The sequence below is a fragment of the Haliotis rubra genome, unplaced genomic scaffold (assembly GCF_003918875.1).
Source record: "Haliotis rubra isolate DU_JTF1 unplaced genomic scaffold, ASM391887v1 Scf611, whole genome shotgun sequence".
NCBI lineage: Eukaryota > Metazoa > Mollusca > Gastropoda > Lepetellida > Haliotidae > Haliotis > Haliotis rubra.
The window spans coordinates 105,884-124,138 of NW_025767315.1; the positions used below are offsets into that span (position 1 = coordinate 105,884).

Below are 18,255 nucleotides of genomic sequence, written 5' to 3' on the forward strand. Positions count from 1 at the left end.
CCAGGAAGTAAATCAGGAAGTAAACAAGGAAGTAAACCAGGAAGTAAACAGTAGTGTTAGTAGTGGTGATGGCAATAGTAGAAACAAGAGCCGTGACAGTTAGCATTTGGGTGAATTCTTCATTTCATTTTATTATATCTCCTTTATAGTGTTGGTTCTCAATTGGGCAGATCGATGCTCATGCTGTTGATCACCGGATTGTCTGGCCCAGACTCGATTATTTACAGACCACCGCCATATAGCTGGAATATTGCTGAGTGCGGCGTAAAACTAAACTCACTCACTCCTTTATTGTGACAGACCTCTGAACCAACACAACACTTAACATCTGTTGTATGTTAATATGTTTTATTTAGAGGAAGCATTGTTATTCCAAAAAGTTCTTTTTCACAAATACAGGAAATTGAATGTGTAACTTGGGTTTAACGCGGCATCAAAACAGTTACAGCACAACATGACAGCTGAATGTTGGAGGGAAGCCCGAAGAAATGCAGGTTTCAGTCGTTGACCACTCTGTGATACTGCCAACCTGGGAGTGTGCCCGGGGCGAATCAGGATTCAAACACAGTTTTCTATCGTGCTCATGTGGTCAACTTTGTACAGAGAATTGCAGCGTCTTTGAAGACAAGTGACATTGCATTACAGGTCCAACATGGTGTGTAACTGGGCCACAGGTACATGCACCCTTTACAGACGGCACTGACGAGATGAGTATCTAGAACAATCTTAGGGTCTGCATGTGCCAAAGCTGGGGATGTACCTGGCAGACCACACGTGAGGTGGGCTCTTTGAGTAAACATCAGAGAAAGTGGTGGGAAGCATGAAGCAAACAACATCTTTAGCTTGTGAGACACATATTGCTCACGATCACGTGTAACGCTTAAAGAGCTTCTTTTACATATTTACATAAGTTTGCAGTTTTGTTAGATCATGTAATAATGCTAGCATGAATTCAACAAATAAACATGAACAATTAAGGCCTGGAATTATGTGTCACATACTATTTTAGCACAACCACTGAAACGCCAGACACCTCTGGCTCTGTTATGTCTTTTGTTTTAACAACCTTGGCATACAGCTCAGACACATCTGGTGCAGCACCATTGCAGTCATTCACGAGAGTGTCCTCAGGTATTACAACTGGGCTGGTTCCTTTAGTGCAAGAACCTCTTGCTGAGATTGACCTTGACCTTATCACAATGACATCTCCGACTGAAGAGTACCCTGGATCCTCAAACAGAATGGATTGACTCAGAGGCTCAGAGTGCAACATTTTGCTATCAGGATTGTCAAATGTTTTTTCCCCTTCAGTGCCAGGTTCAAATAGAGGAGGCGACCTTGACCTTCTGTCGATGTCACCCATCCCTATGGAGTCCCCAGAATCTCCAACGGGAGCTGATAGGGCTGACTTAACGTGCATCAGCATGTCATCAGGATTAGCAATCGGGTTTGATCCTTCAGCACACGATGTATCTGTTGTAGGTGTCTCTGTCATGCTGACAGCGCCTTCTGCCATGGCGGCGTACCCAGGATCTGTAACGGTATCTTGAACACCCGGTGTAGGTGGAAGTGATCTGTTCGTGATATTTGCCCAAGAAACTGCTCCCTCCACGACACAGATGTTGGAATATTCTGCGTCACGAGACACGTGACTATGGAGTGCATTTACCATCTTTGACGTACGATGTCTGTGACGTCGCTTGTACAAGAAGATTACAATGACCAAGACAAGGAGAACGCTGACAATGCAAACAGGAGCTATAAAAACTAACGTTTCCGTCACTGGTGCAAGTGTCGAGCTCCCTCTCCTATCCGTAGAAGAGGGAACAATTCCTGGAAAATAACAAGTCACATATTGGTTCTAGTTACGATGGCATATTGTTTGGATTCAAAACAAAGAATATCATTTCACTCAATATAGTATTTATATAGTTATATATTTATATAGTTGACACAGTCCATGATTTACACAAAAAAATGGTAGAGGAAAACTTTATACTAATTTAGAACAAAATACTTAGACAGTATAAACCTACCAAGGAATATAGAACCTAGCAACTACTCCTCTCTATGGGTAAGACTGAATTGGATTACAATATTGGGTAACATAAATTTAAAGTAATTTAAAGATTGAAATTGGTTCCAATCATGCAATATGGTGCCTGATGCTATTGCATTATGTAAATTGTTCAATTATAAATATTTTGCATATTGGCAGGTCCTGGTAATTTGTGACTCGGCTGCACTTGAAAGTTATCATTTGTATGTGACCTTGTTACACGATGATCGGGTATATTTTGCAAGACCAGTAAAACGTAATTGTGTATCAAATATTATCAGGATATTAGACTTATTAAATGATTGCCATTAAAAACACATCGTTGTCTGCCATGTCTCATCCTCCCACCATTTGACATCATTATCTACGCATTATTATGAAGTTCCTGTCTTAAATATTCAAAATGTATTACTCTCACTCAATTCTTGAATCCCTTCACATGGTAACGCTTGGCTGTATCGTCCACAGATGAAGACCAGTTTCACTTCCCCGGGGTGGGACTCAGTCAGATTGAATATGACATCCGTGCTCGCGTTCCATTGTGAGCTGTCCAAACCCGTTTTAATGTTTCCTGTTTGCAACTGAAACTGGGCCGACTCAGAACAGTAGTCCAGTTACGTTCACCTTCAACGCCACTTCCTCGTCCACGGTGAAGTAACTGTCATCATACTGCCTTCTTGTTATAGGGGAATAACTCTGCTCCAGAAAATCGCATTCCACTAATATTTTTAGGCTGAAGGATGGGATGTTTTCGTCTACGACATCTGTTTTGGTTTATGGAAAAAATAATTTAAACTTTTCAGGCGAAAGGAGATATTATGCTGTAATACACGCTATATTATTGCGAGATGGTTCCTGGAATTCTGTGAAAGTAATTATGATTACAACTTTTCTTAAAGCCTATTTTCTCTTTTTGGTGTGTGATATCTCGTTTTTGTTCTGTTTTATTTTTATTTAAGTGCTCTGTTTGTTTCCTATATTTCCTTTATTGTCTTTTCTTTTGTTGTTTTTCTTTCCTATTTTTCATTTAATTTCGTTCTTTATATATTTATTTGTGGGGTAGCCCAGTGGCTATTTAAAGCGTTCGCTCGTCACGCCGAAGACGGGATATCGATTCCCTACATGGGTACAATGTGTGAAGCCTATTTGTCATGTCCCCCTACATGATATTGTTGGGACATTGCCAAAAACGGAGTAAAACCATACTCACTCACTCACTCACTCACTCACTCATGCCTATCTACAAGAATTATGGTGGGAACGGCTCATCATACACTCCTAGCTATTCATTCCTGGAAACTCCGCTAGAGTACCCGTTAATAAATCACGTGATTGAAAACCGATGACGTCAACATCAGGTTAACTTTCGAGGCATATAAGATAGATCGAAGATTCTTTGCCAATAGGGATGCAGCAAAAATCACATTCTGAATACACAACCTACATGAACTTAAATTTAGAAACTTCTGCCCTCAAAATGCCGTCCTAACTAATCGGAAATAACTCTTACTTATCAGCTTGTTACAGAACGGATTATACCAGTTGTAAGTTGCATGTGTAAATATTTAATGAACCAGAGCCGTGTGCAATTTAGACAAATGCATTCAGATCAGATCGTGTTCAACTTCGAAAATGCATCCATGACATGCTGATTGTCAAATGGCACGTTTCCTCGCCAGCAAAGAGTAATGAGCAACTTATTGATCGGAAATAACTGAGATTTTACGCGCTCTTGCGTAGAGTGAGTACGTCGTGTATGTATGTAGAGTGAGTACGTCGTGCACGTATGTAGAGTGAGTACGTCGTGCACGTATGTAGATGTACGTCGTGCACGTATATAGAGTGAGTACGTCGTGCACGTATGTAGAGTGAGTACGTCGTGCACGTATGTAGAGTGAGTACGTCGTGCACTTATGTAGAGTGAGTACGTCGTGCACTTATGTAGAGTGAGTACGTCGTGCACGTATGTAGAGTGAGTACGTCGTGCACGTATGTAGAGTGAGTACGTCGTGCACGTATGTAGAGTGAGTACGCGCACGTATGAAGAGTGAGCAGTACTTCGTGTATGTATGTAGAGTGAGTACGTCGTGCACTTATGTAGAGTGAGTACATCGTGCACGTACGTATGTAGCACGTATGTAGAGTCGTCGTGCATTTATGTAGAGTGAGTACGTCGTGCACGTATGTAGAGTGAAAGTACGTCGCGCACGTATGTAGAGTGAGTACGTCGCGCACGTATGTAGAGTGAGTACGCCGCGCACGTATGTAGAGTGAGTACGTCGTGCACGTATAAAGAGTGAGTACGTCGTGCACGTATGCGTAGTGAGTACGTCGTGCACGTATGTAGAGTGAGTACGTCGAGCACGTATTCACACTGGATCCACAGGATTTTGAGACACATCAGATTTTGTTGTTTTCAGGCAATGGTGCTTTATGCATTCATCTAATTATGCACATAAAAATATAAACTGTTAAAACCCCTATAAAAAGTATTAAATTTTAATTGGTTCGATAACTGAAATCAGTTTAACAAACCTGAATACATATTTTAGGTAAAGTACATTTCGATCATGGCCCTTTATTTTTTTTAACATTTACATCGCTAAGGAAATGAGGTGGTTCAATTTGGCCTCAGTTTCGAATAGTGAAAGGTGATCCGAGCTCCAGCCTATGGCATCATACAGTTTTATACATAACATTTAATCCTTTGCGTGTGAGTGAGTGAGTTTAGTTTTACGCCGCTTTTAGCAATATTCAGGTAATATAACGACGGGGAACACCACAAATGGGCTTCACACATTGTACCCATGTGGGGAAGCCAACCCGGGTCTCTGCGTGACGAGCGAACGCTTTAACCACTAGGCTACCTTGCCGCCCCATATAATCCTTTGACCCAGTCTCAAGCACATGATACTCTGTCATTAGTCAGCACACTGAGCACGTAAGGCTGCTTTCACTTCTTTTGTGTCAAATGCTGCCGGGTGATTTGTTTTCCCGCTCCAAGTTGGAAGATTAAATTGTCCTCACCGCTCAAAGCGTTGTATGTTGGTTTGAAAGCTGGTAACACGTAAACAAAGTTGTCAAGGACCAAAGGTTTTGTTTGGTTGTTTGGTTGACACGCCACAGTGGCATCTACTGGGTGGTCAATGTGCAGCAACAACTTACTATCTACTTTAAACACCCACTGGGGTTGATAATATCAATTACTGGTCTCGAAGCAAGGGGCACGTCAGACTCAAGGCATCAGATTCGAGATATACCAGTCTAAACATGGCACATAAGTCATGGGGACACACCAGTCTCAAGGGGCACACCAGACTCGAGGCTTACCAGTCTAAAGGTGGCACATACGTCATGGGGACACACCACTCTCAAGGGGCACACCAGTATCAAAGGACACACCATACTCGAGATATACCAGTCTAAAGGTGGCACATAAGTCACAGGGACACACCACTCTCAAGGGGCACATCTGACTCGATTCATACCAGTCTAAAGGTGGCACATAAGTCACAGGGACACACCAGTATCAAGGGGCACATCAGACTCGAGGCATACCAGTCTAAAGGTGGCACATAAGTCACAGGGACACACCAGTATCAAGGGGCACATCTGACTCGAGGCATACCAGTCTAAAGGTGGCACATAAGTCACAGGGACACACCACTCTCAAGGGGCACATCTGACTCGATTCATACCAGTCTAAAGGTGGCACATAAGTCACAGGGACACACCAGTATCAAGGGGCACATCAGACTCGAGGCTTACCAGTCTAAAGGTGGCACATAAGTCACAGGGACACACCAGTATCAAGGGGCACATCTGACTCGAGGCATACCAGTCTAAAGGTGGCACATAAGTCACAGGGACACACCACTCTCAAGGGGCACATCTGACTCGATTCATACCAGTCTAAAGGTGGCACATAAGTCACAGGGACACACCAGTATCAAGGGGCACACCACACTCGAGGCTTACCAGTCTATAGGTGGCACATAAGTCATGGGGACACACCAAGGAGGGCTACGCTGTAGGGAAAATAATGTGGATCAGGGACTGTGATGTTAATGACGTTGCCCGATACATGTATTGCCGTCAGATATCTGGAATATGGCTGGGCGGCCGTTTACCAGCAAACATGCGAATCATAGGGTCAGTAAACATATAGCTCCGAAGTATAGTGGGGTCAGTAAGTGAGTATGGTTTTACGCCGCTATATTCCAGCGACGGGACACGAGCAATGGCTTCAAATGTGTGCCCCTGACACAGACGAGAGGAATAATTAGGTTGAGATTGCATTCGCATCTTTATACGCTGTTACTTTTCACGAGGGGCGGCGGGGTAGCCTAGTGGTTAAAGCATTCGCTCGTCACGCCGAAGACCTGGGTTCGATTCCCCACATAGGTACACTGTGTGAAGCTCATTTCTGGTGTCCCCCGCCGTGATATTGCTGGAATACTGCTAAAAGCGGCGTAAAACCATACTCACTCACTCACTTTTCACGAATAAAAACTTTAGCAACAATCTTGATTTTTCAGTTTCGGCTGTAGTGTCAGTGTGACCTATCATAATCATTTGTGCACCTCGTTGCTTGCACTTCCTGAATCCGTGTTTTAACAAAACATGTTTGTTCTAACACCACGCTTTATACGATTTTAATTGTTGACCCAGAAGGAAATGAAAACTAGAGATGAATTGTTGATGCAGCTTTAAACAAACTCACTGACACAGGTCGGAAATCTCGATTGGTCTTCAGCAACCCATGCTTGTCGTAAGAAGCGACTAACGGGATCGGGTGGTGAGGCTCGCTGACTTGAATTGGTTGACACATGTCATCGGTTCCGAATTACGTAGATCGATGCTCATGCTGTTGGTCACTGGATTGTCTGGTCCAGACTCGATTATTTACAGATCGCCGCCATATAGCTGGAATATTGCTGAGTGGGGCAGTCACCAATAAACATGAATTTCGAAAAACATCCATCAAAAGCCAAAAAACACTGAAGTTGGTGTTTTGGGGCTAATGATTCACATGTTGTGTGTTTGGTATATCATACTGACAACAGATTTCAGGTTTACGTTATGGGTTTTCAAAATATTTTCGAAATTACGGTTGTAAAGTTTCTTTTGTACGTCAGTTTATTATATTATCTTCCTGAACAAAGGTTAGTATTCTGAGATAAACAAAATATCCCCCAAACAACACCAACATCGGGGCCGACGGCTAACTGCAGAATGTGCAAATGCTTATGAAAAACACTGGCAGAACCTTATATGAGATATGACGTTTTTTTTATCACAGCATTATATTGACGGGGCGGTGGGGCTGAATGGTGGTTAAAGCGTTCGCCAAAGGTGAGGTGAGGTGAAATTGGGTTTAACGTCGTGCTTGAGAATATTTCGCTCATATGACGACGTGCATGCGTGTGTATGTGTATATGCGGCTGCTTGTACTAGCCCAGACTGAAGCTGGTTTTATAGTGCTAGCCCACTGAGATACCATGCCGCAGTGAAGCATGCAATGCCCCACTCAGACACATTATACTGACTCCGAGCCGACCAGTCCTTGTTGTACCCATTAATGCCGAGCGCCAAGCAGGGACCAACAAGTACCATACATTAACGTCTTTTAGTATGACGCGATCGGGTATTGAACCCGCGACCTTCCGCTCTCCTGGTTGACGCTCTAACCACTACACCAAGGAGGCGGTCCGTTCGCCAAAGACCTTGATTCGATTCATCACATGTGTACAATTTATAAAGTCTATTTCTGGTGTCCCCCGCCGTGATATTGCTGGAATATTGCTGAAAGCGATATAAACTAAACACACTTACTCACTCTAAAAGCTTTGCTATCACCAGTACTGTCAACAATTTCACGAATGAATGTTAAAAATTAATCCACTACCGACACTTGCGCTCTTCTTTCCCGACAACAGGCTCTCAGGTAATACGTTCTATACCCCTCTTTCTGCTAACTTATGTCATTATTCACAGAACTTGGGAGACATTCCGATTCGTGAAAAACGCCCAACAAAGACCCAGGCCGAGGAGGATGACAATCATACGCTCGATACGTTCAGGGCCTGAAAACTCGCTCGCCTTTTATGCGCTCGCCTGGGTTGCAATAATTCGTGTCTGCGAATTTTATTTCTAACTTCCTTTCTCCTCTACCTGTTCACAGGAATCAATGTTTGAATTATTGACAGTTATTGACAGTGTAATTATGATTTCAAATGTCTTTTTCTCCTATTGTTCTCGTCTCTTGCCTTGATCGACACATCTTACGAACTTTGTGTTAGGCCACATAAAATAAATTTCCTGTTTCTCATCACTTTTTAAAAAAAAATGGTTAGGCAGGGCGGATTTTATTTTTATTTTTTAATATATTTTCTTTCTCATTTTCTATACAACGTTAGTCAAAAACTTGGAATGCCAGAAGCTGAGTCGGATTTCGGAAGTCTGTCGGCTTTATACACGCACATTTACCAGTGCCAAAAATATATAAGAAATTCAGGGTGGGGCGGTAATGAGAAACAAGATATTACGTTTATGTGGCCTTACTATCCATTGACTGGATCTGAATTTGTTAGCGTGTCAATTTATGTGTCTAAATTAAACACGTCGCGCCACTGTATGTTTTCCTTCACCACGAATGTTGGTCAATCTCGTAAGTTTTGTCTGTTTTGATTTACGTAATTGATGCTGATGAAAATTTTAAAAACAAAGACAGACAGGCAATACTTTATTACCTTTAAAGGAATTCGTTTTGCATCACAGAGCTTGACAAAAATACAAATGGATAACATATAATATAAAATTATTAAAAAAATAAAAAGAGATAAATATGAGCTTGAATATAATTAAATGAATAAAATGATAACTGGACATTCAACATTTGCTTAAAATTGCAATACTTTGAGGTACGAAAGACGTTCGAGCTCGTTTAGTCTTGGTGATTGGCACTGTATAGCGGCGGCCCGAAGGTAAAAGCTTATAGTCTAGATTTAAAAAAAAATGTGTTGTGTCATTAATGATTTGAAAGTACGTTGAAACTACTTGCCGCTCATAGAGAAGTGAAAGATTATCGAAAGTGACCCTGGCTATTATACTGGCTGTATTTACAATTTGTTAAGTTTTGATTAGTTTTTGACTGAAAGAGAATCGAACCAGCACTGACAAGAAAAAGTGAGTATCCTCTGAATAAAAGTGGTATAAAACAACATCAGAACAGATTGGGAAACGTTAAAAGATCGCAGTTTGATGGAGGCGTTGTTGACATTTACTGTACAGAGCATCTGTTAACTTTGGTATTCCACGTTAAACTTGGTATTCCACGTTAACTTTGGTCTTCCATGTTAACCTTGGCATTCCACGTTAACCTTGGTATTCCACGTTAACCTTGGTATTCCACATTAACCTTGGCATTCCACGTTAACTTTGGTATTCCACGTTAACTTTGGTATTCCACGTTAACTTTGGTATTCCACGTTAACTTTGGTATTCCACGTTAACCTTGGCATTCCACGTGAACTTCGGTATGCCACGTTAACCTTGGTATTCCACGTTAACTTTGGTATTCCACGTTCACCTTGGTATTCCACGTTAACTTTGGTATTCCACGTTAACTTTGGTATTCCACGTTAACCTTGGTATTCCACGTTAACCTTGGTATTCCACGTTAACTTTGGTATTCCACGTTAACCTTGGTATTCCACGTTAACCTTGGTATTCCAAATTAACCTGGGTACTCCGCGTTAACTTTGGTATTCCACGTTAACTTTGGTACTCCGCGTTAACTTTGGCATTCCACGTTAACCTTGGTATTCCACGTTATACTTCAAGGCATGCACCATGCAAGACACGGGAAATGATTACAGGACCATGGTGACATATTTATCATATCAACACCGTTTAATAACTAAAGTATACAGGAAACCAGCGAGCATAAATATTAAATACAGGCCACCTTTCGCTCTGCACTTGCATCTCAGAGTGAGTAAGTGAGTGAGTTTAGTTTTATGCCTCACTCTAAATTGGCACGGCTCCCACGACCGAAAGCTGTGATTACACAATGCCATTTAAAAGTGGTCAGTAACATATGTTATATTTGGGATTACACTTTCTTAGTAAAGGTGCCTAACTCTGAGGGTGTGGGTCCGAATCCCGGATGGAACTCAACCCCAAAAGTACTAGAATCTGTACTTTAATAAGAAAGTGTAATCCCAAATATAACAAATGTCAGTTAAAAACGTTTTGCCACGAATTCCCGATTGCTCAAGAATTGCAAGAACTGACTGCGACTATATTACGAATTAGTTAAAAACTTCACGAACTGATTACGATTCAACTACAAATTCTCACATTTGTCAATTCGTTTCGATTCGTGGTCTGTGTAGAATAGGGGCATTATGTATCCGTTTCCGGATTAGCTCAACAGCCGGAGAATGAATTGTGAACCTTGATTAAATAAACAGAATAAGTAGCAAACACAACAATACTCACATCTCTAGAAATTATGAGAAAAGACAAATCCATAAACACAGTATTTCCTGCTGTCAATATGCACACAGAATAAATCAGCTTAGTAATTGTAACACGGTATCCTGTAAACAAGTAAGTGCACAGGAGCGAATGTTCTTACGATAACAATGTGCTTCTGTGGTATATCGTGACTTGTTTTGTGGTTTAATTATTGTAGTGAGAAAGATACAATGGAACCTGTCTAAACCGGACCGAAATAAAATGCCGGTTTAGACAGGGTGCCGGATTAGACAGTGACGATCATTTTCCAACATGGCTGCCATTTACACTCGTAAATCCAATCTCTATTTATTTACTGTGTGACAAATGTATATGTGTGTGTGTGTGTGTGTGTGTGTGTGTGTGTATATGCACGTTAGGAGATATAACACTGGAGTCAATTATTTAATAGTTGATGAGCCAAGATATTTTGGACACTGGAAATATTCATTCACTCTCTCATTCAGACGAATGTAGATATCTTCAGTCAAAACTAACCAGGACATTCGCACGTACCTATCCGTGGTCGATAGTGACCGTACAGTCCTCACTAGTCCTCGTAAGTCCTCACACGTACTCACCCGTCCTTACAAGTACCTACCCGTCCTCGCATGTCCTCGCTCCTACCTATCCGTCCACCCATGTCCTCTCAAGTACCTACCCGTCCTCGCATGACCTCGCACATATCTATCCGTCCTCGCATGTCCTCGCTCGTACCTATCCGTCCTCCCATGTCCTGGCTCGTACCTATCCGTCCTCGTCTGTCCTCTCAAGTACCTACCCGTAATCGCATGTCCTCTCAAGTACCTACCCGTCTTCGGATGTCCTCGCTCCTACCTATCCGTCCTTGCATGTCCTCGCACGTACCTATCCGTCCTCGCATGACCTCGCACGTACCTATCCGTCCTCGCATGTCCTCGCTCCTACCTATCCGTCCTCCCATGTCCTGGTTCCTACCTATCCGTCCTCGCATGTCCTCTCAAGGACCTACCCGTCCTCGCATTCATTCATTCATTCATTCATTCATTCATTCATTTTCAACAAACCATATTCAATGCGTCCCTTTCCAGTTTCAGTGGCCGGATGACAATGACATCTTTTAATTCCAACATTGATTGGATTCAGTTCAGTTTTGGATATTATGCTCCATACAGATACCTGTATCGAGTTTCAATGCTGCTATTCAGAAATACAGATTCTGCCTTCATGGAATCGATATGTGAAAGCATGAATAATTCATTCACTGGAGTATAGTGAGACTCGGTCGAGTTGCAAGACATGCTATGTGTTGTGAATATTTCTATCGGATCAATTACATGTATTTTCATTACGTGGAGCATTGCATCATAGTTACGTCCCTTGATCAGGGGCATTATAGATACGTTACTATTGGTCTGAGTCATTATAAGATACGTCTCTTGATCAGGGGCATTATAAATACGTTACTATGGCTCTGCGTCATTATAAGATACGTCCCTTGATCAGGGGCATTATAGATACGTTACTATTGGTCTGCGTCATTATAAGATATGTCCCTTGATTAGGGACATTATAGATACGTCACTATTGGTCTGAGTCCTTACATGATACGTCTCTTGATATGGGGCTTTATAGATACGTTACTATTGCTCTGAGTCATTACATGATACGTCCCTTGATCAGGGGCATTATAGATATGTCACTATTGGTCTGCGTCATTATAAGATATGTCCCTTGATTAGGGACATTATAGATACGTCACTATTGGTCTGAGTCCTTACATGATACGTCTCTTGATATGGGGCTTTATAGATACGTTACTATTGGTCTGAGTCATTACATGATACGTCCCTTGATCAGGGGCATTATAGATATGTCACTATTGGTCTGCGTCATTATAAGATATGTCCCTTGATCAGGGGCATTAAAGATACGTTACTATTGGTCTGAGTCATTACATGATACGTCCCTTGATCAGGGGCATTATAGATACGTTACTATTGATCTGCGTCTTTACATGATACGTCCCTTGATCAGGGGCATTATATTGTAGATACGTTACTATTGATCTGCGTCATTATAAGATACGTCACTGTTGATCTAGATTATTTCAGATGCACTCGTATACACAGTGAGCATAAAGGTTATAGAGATGGCGAGATGGTCTCCTCTGATGCATGGTGTGTCGCTGCTATCAGATATCTGACATGGTGCTGGTGATGTTTCTCCTGTTTCAGTGGCTGCTGTTGAGAAAATAAAACAAATTTAGTCTACATTTTTATAATGCAATGCATAATGTAGGTACTTGCAGTCTTGAAGCTCTTCTAGAGTAAAAAAGGGCAGTGTGATAGCTTAGTGGGTAAAGCGTTCGCTCGTCACGCCGAAGACCCGGGTTCGATTCCCCACATGGGTACAATGTGTACATGTGAAGCCCATTCTGGTGTCCCCCGTCGTGGTATTCCTGGAATATTGCTAAAACCCAACTCACTCACTCCAGCGTTTAAACGTTCCTAGTTTCAAAGGGAAGTCTTTGGCCTTGGCGTATATGTTGTGGCCTCTTTCATGTTCAGCTGAAGAAGAAACCTATGACCGTGGGTTCGTATCTCGGACTCGCCCCAACCATATTTCTCAGTTTGCCTGCACCATGCCCATATTCAGGGGTTTCATGGATGCTGAACGTCTGAGACATGCATCAAGTGATTTTCCTCCACGTGAAGCTGATACGCAGTGATGTAACTGAAATCATTTCTCGAGGTTAAATCAACTTCTATCTGAATGAATTTGTTCCTCGTCATTAAACAATATACACCCGCTTAACCTTGAATCGTGGATATAAGGGAAATGCGGCGAAAATCAATATTTTAAATGCACGATTTCATTTGATTATAGACTGTTTGAATATTTGACTGATTATTTTATTCATTAATTCAGTAAAACTGAAAATGCCTGATATTCCACTCGTGAATGAAAGTTTGTTTACTGAACCCATTTGCAATCATCACCCTTTCGTGTGCACACAAAATGTGACGTCACCTTGTTTCGTGGATTACGTCGGTTGCTATATATCACTAAGCATATTGCAGTAAGTATTGACACCTGGGAAAGCAGACGACGAGATGTGAGGCTGGTGCTAACTGAGTCGTTTTACTTGACACTGTGTAAAAAAATATAATTTGGCATTAGTGGCATTTGTGATCTTGGACTATTTATCTCAGTGCTGGACAATTAGATTCAAGGTTATCCACGAATTTAGGTTACGGTTCTGTTTACGAAATTGTGTCAGCTTCCTCTTGGTTAATTAGTACTACTGTCCGTTTGAGTCAGAAACGGACCGATCATTGTACAAACTTGCCACATAAATATAAATAGTACACATGTTTATCATTTACTAATACCCAACAGCTTTCTTATATTAGAAAAATTTCCGGATTCCACCAAAAAGGTTCTTTAAGAAACTATCATTAAACTTTTGACACAGTTCACTATTTGCTACGGGGGAGGAGTGCAGAGAAAGGGACAGCCAGGTGTTAGAGAAGCACGTGCACAAGTGCCGACAAAGTTATTGATTCATTAACCTTCGCTGTGCCGTCTCCATCCTTTCTCGCACACCCGGCTGTCCCTTTCTCTGCACTCCTCCCACGTAACAAATCGTGAACTGTGTCAAAATTAAAATAGTTTCTTAAAGAACTTTTTTGGTGGAGTCCGGAAAATTTTCAAGTATAAGAAAGCTGTTGGGTATTAGTAACTGATAAACATGTGTACTATTTATATTTATGTGGCAATTATGTACAATGATAAAATCTGCAATTCATCGGTCCGTTCTGACTAAAACGGACTGTAATAACTACTATTGAAGGTCGACACCGGAGAATAATCACTCTCAAGGATATGATGAAATAGATTTAAATAGGTGCAAATGCTGTAACAGTAGTGATAACACTGAAGGGATGCATGAAAACAGTTACTAGACATGTTGTGAGTATGGTTTTACGCCGCGTTTAGCAATATTCCAGGAATATCACGGCGGGGGACACCAGAAATAGGCTTCACATGTACATTTTGTACCCATGTGGGGAATCGAACCCGGGTCTTCGGCGTGACGAGCGAACGCTTTAACCACTAGGCTACCGCACAGCCCTACAAGACAAATAGAATTTATGTCAAAGAATCCATAGCAACAATATAACTCACCCGAAATCAGTTGGTCAAGACGGCCGCATCTTTGACTTTGGTTCTTATCAACGCTGTCGAAGGTTATCGTCACGTTTCCGAAATGACCCTCGCGTAGCTGCAACGTTGTCACGAGTGTCTCGTTCGTCATTTCGGTAACGAACTTACTGATGGAGATTATTTGAATATTTCCAACAACCAGGGCAATCCTTGCAAGCTCGGTCGAGAAGTAGTCGTTGATGTTCACCGTCAGCGTGATGACGTCATCAACTCTAAGTGCACTTGTATTCCTATCGCCAGTCATGGTGCATGATGGTCCCTCTGAAATGAGAGGGTTGTATCGAACCTTGGATAACACGATCAATTTTCTAACGTCGACACAGGAGTGGTTGACTGTATCTATATTATTATTATCATCAATATAGGATATCTATTATAGAATATATATAAAGCGTACATATCCACGCAACTATAGTTTGGCATGAAATGCATGTGGACCCGTTTGTTTGTAAATATTTCTTCACCCAATGATCCAATCGATCTCAAACTGTGCAAGTGGATGTTTTGTCAGACAACCTAATCACATTGTAAATCACCGATTTTATGCATTTGCATTAAAGAATCTGTCTATGTAACTGTCAACAAAATAAACAGCAGAACGCCGACTGCTTGCAGAGGGAGGGAGCCAATGACCTGTAACAGCGGCAGTTTTGGGTCATATAGGTCAACGTTCGCCAATGTAGGTCAGCTATGCACGTGACAGGTATGAAGAGGTGTCACAGGTCGTCAATAGGGTAAGGTGGGTGCCAACTGTTAACCATCATACGGAGTTTGTTTCTCTGAGTTGTTCAACATTAACCACAAAACCCATTAATGAGAATTATTCTGTAGGTTAAAATCTTTAAATTTGTAATGTTAATGTCATATTTTGTTTATGCAGTACCTAAGTGGAAATGCATTTAAAGAACGCAGAAAGTATATTTACACTAAATCATTAATCGGAACACCAACAACTGTTAAAGCCCCGTTCCCTCGGACACAAGCACACACAATCATGGACACCCATTGAAGAAAAGATAGAATGAAGACAAAAGTGTTATGTTTTGATGTCGTTCACATTCCAAATTAAGCGATGCATTTCTAATAGCTTTAAGCATACAGATAGTTAATATTTATATTTTCATGATAATTTTATGTGAAATGAGTGTTTCATGTTACACTATAAGTCGTTGGAATTAGTCAGTGCTGTCATTGTTAAAAGAAGTTATATTTCTTTGAGCATATCTGGCTGGATACTATATATTATTATCTGTAAATATAATAACAGAATTAAACTTCATCAAGTTCACTCCATTCTTCCACAGAGGAGTCATCAGTGTCCAGACGAATGACAACTGGATTAACTGTTTGCTCCTCAAGCTTTGACAGTTAGAAGTAGTCAATGTGAATGATCCAAACAGTCTATCACTGTGCAGTGCACAGGTAACTATCATGGACTGCACGTGCATTGACCTTTATGACCCACCACTGCCACTGTTACAGGTCATTGGCTCCCTCCCTCTGCAAGCATTCTGCGTTCTGCTGTTTATTTTGTTGACAGTTACATAGACAGATTCTTTAATACAAATGCATAAAATCGGTGATTTACTATGTGATTAGGTTGTCTAACAAAACATCCACTTGCACAGTTTGAGATCGATTGGATCATTGGATGAAGAGATATTTACAAAAAACCGGGTCCACATGCATTTCATGCCAAACTATAGTGCATTCTCAAGGCGCTGGTATGTTCCCCCTCGATCATTGGATATCAGCCTCAACGGCACATCGTATTATCAATCTCAACTCCCCGGGATCATACAACTCTCGGCTTCTTCATCCTTACGAGGTACCCATTCACAGCTGGGCTGACTGGGACACATAGTCACAGTTGAGTACTTTGTCTAAGTTTACTGCACGTTGCTGTACCTGCAACTAGGTGTCTGCGAGTATTCATGTGGCCACCATCTGGTCATTTACCATCGGATTCGTGGGTTCTTTTAAGTGCACAAGGTTGTGTACTTTACACTAAGGGTTGGGTCAACACCGAAAGAGTCTGCACACAAAGTTGACTCCAAGGTTTTTACACCCGGTCACAAGTGGGCTCGATCCCGACACATTAAGATCGCTGGATCACTAGCCTGGCGCCTTAGCCAGCTCGCCTACCACGCCCCGCACAGACTCGTAAAACAGTGCAATGACTGACAACTTTCTGTGGGGTGATGTATGATTATTTGTTAACAACACGTGAACTATTTTACGTGTTTCCTAGGGTAACTAATACCTACTTGCAATGACGACGTTACACGTTGTTGGCGTTGTAGAGTCTGCATCGTTGACACACTTCCACACACCTGCATGTGTCTTATGTGCATGGGGTATTGTCAGAACACTTTGACTGGCATTGAGGACAGCTGAGTTGAAGTTTCCAAAGTCTATACACTGTCCGTCTCTCAGATCGCAGGAGGCAGCAGTATTTCCGCCAGGTGTTGAGTAGGCATGCGCGTGGGCCGCACCAGCTCCAATGCAAGTCAAGGTCACAACGGAACCCAGCTCGCTGATTGGTGGACAGATAAGTTCAGTTGTACCTGAGATTTAATGTTGACAGTAAATGTACGGAGAGGTTGGAAAACCAGTAAAAGTTTAAAGTCAGCGTGTTGTAAAGACAAATAAAACCGCGAACTATAAGTTGACGTTTCCTTGTATATGAGTGAGTGAGTTTAGTTTTTCGCCGCTCTCAGCAATACTCCAGCATGAGCATCGATCTATGCAATTGGGTGAGTGAGTGAGTGAGTGAGTGAGTGAGTTTCGACTGAGCGTCACATTGGCAATATTGCAGCCATATCGTTAACATAACAATTTAATTTATATCAATATTAAAATCACTAAATTTAGAATGTAAAACAATGTCATCAAGGGACAGAAAAAAATACTAGATTATCACAGCTCTTAATTTAAACCGAGTACGCATTCATAAAAATAGATCACTAGAGACAAGAGTACAATATAAAAACAGGATATAGATCACCAGCAACTGAAGGTTGATCACCATACTAGGGACCATGGGAACTTACAGTACCTTTGCTATCTACAAAGCATATCAATCAAAATTTATCAATCAGTTCATTTTTTTTTTTTAAAAACCCTCAATAATTAAATTATAATCAACTCTGTTAAAAACATCTTTTATACCCCCATTTCACTGGACGGCGGCATGGAAGGATCGTCGTGGATGTGCGCGGAATGGAGTCTACGGATAGTCTTCGGGTTTTTTTGCACGGAAAATTGGTTAAAATCCTACGGAAAATTGTAATTTGATACTCCTTCGGAATACATTCCGAACGTTTACGGAATATACGGAACAATTGCGGCAAAACTACGGTAGAACCTAGGATTAATTGCGGAATACCCCACGGAAGAAATGCGGAACAAGTAGGAATGTGTGCGGAATGCTACGGAAGACTTTTGGAGTGTTTTGAACACCT

At 41.6% G+C, this 18,255-nt stretch overlaps 2 protein-coding genes across 4 annotated transcripts in view; both read right to left on the bottom strand.

Annotated features, from left to right (window-relative positions):
• LOC124255897 overlaps positions 1-18,255 on the bottom strand; it is a 102,305-nt gene that overhangs the window by 70,460 nt on the left and 13,590 nt on the right. For all 3 annotated transcript variants that reach the window (XM_046689844.1, XM_046689843.1, XM_046689845.1), the window contains exon 3: positions 17,059-17,358. In XM_046689844.1, coding sequence (XP_046545800.1) covers positions 17,059-17,358 — 300 coding nt within the window. The remainder of the gene's footprint in view (positions 1-17,058; positions 17,359-18,255) is intronic.
• LOC124255901 lies at positions 332-2,800 on the bottom strand. Its single transcript, XM_046689848.1, has 2 exons — positions 2,478-2,800; positions 332-1,833 (listed from the first exon to the last, which is right to left on the bottom strand). Exon 2 carries the CDS (start codon positions 1,670-1,672, stop codon positions 1,001-1,003), a length of 672 nt encoding a protein of 223 aa, XP_046545804.1. The 5' UTR covers positions 1,673-1,833; positions 2,478-2,800; the 3' UTR covers positions 332-1,000.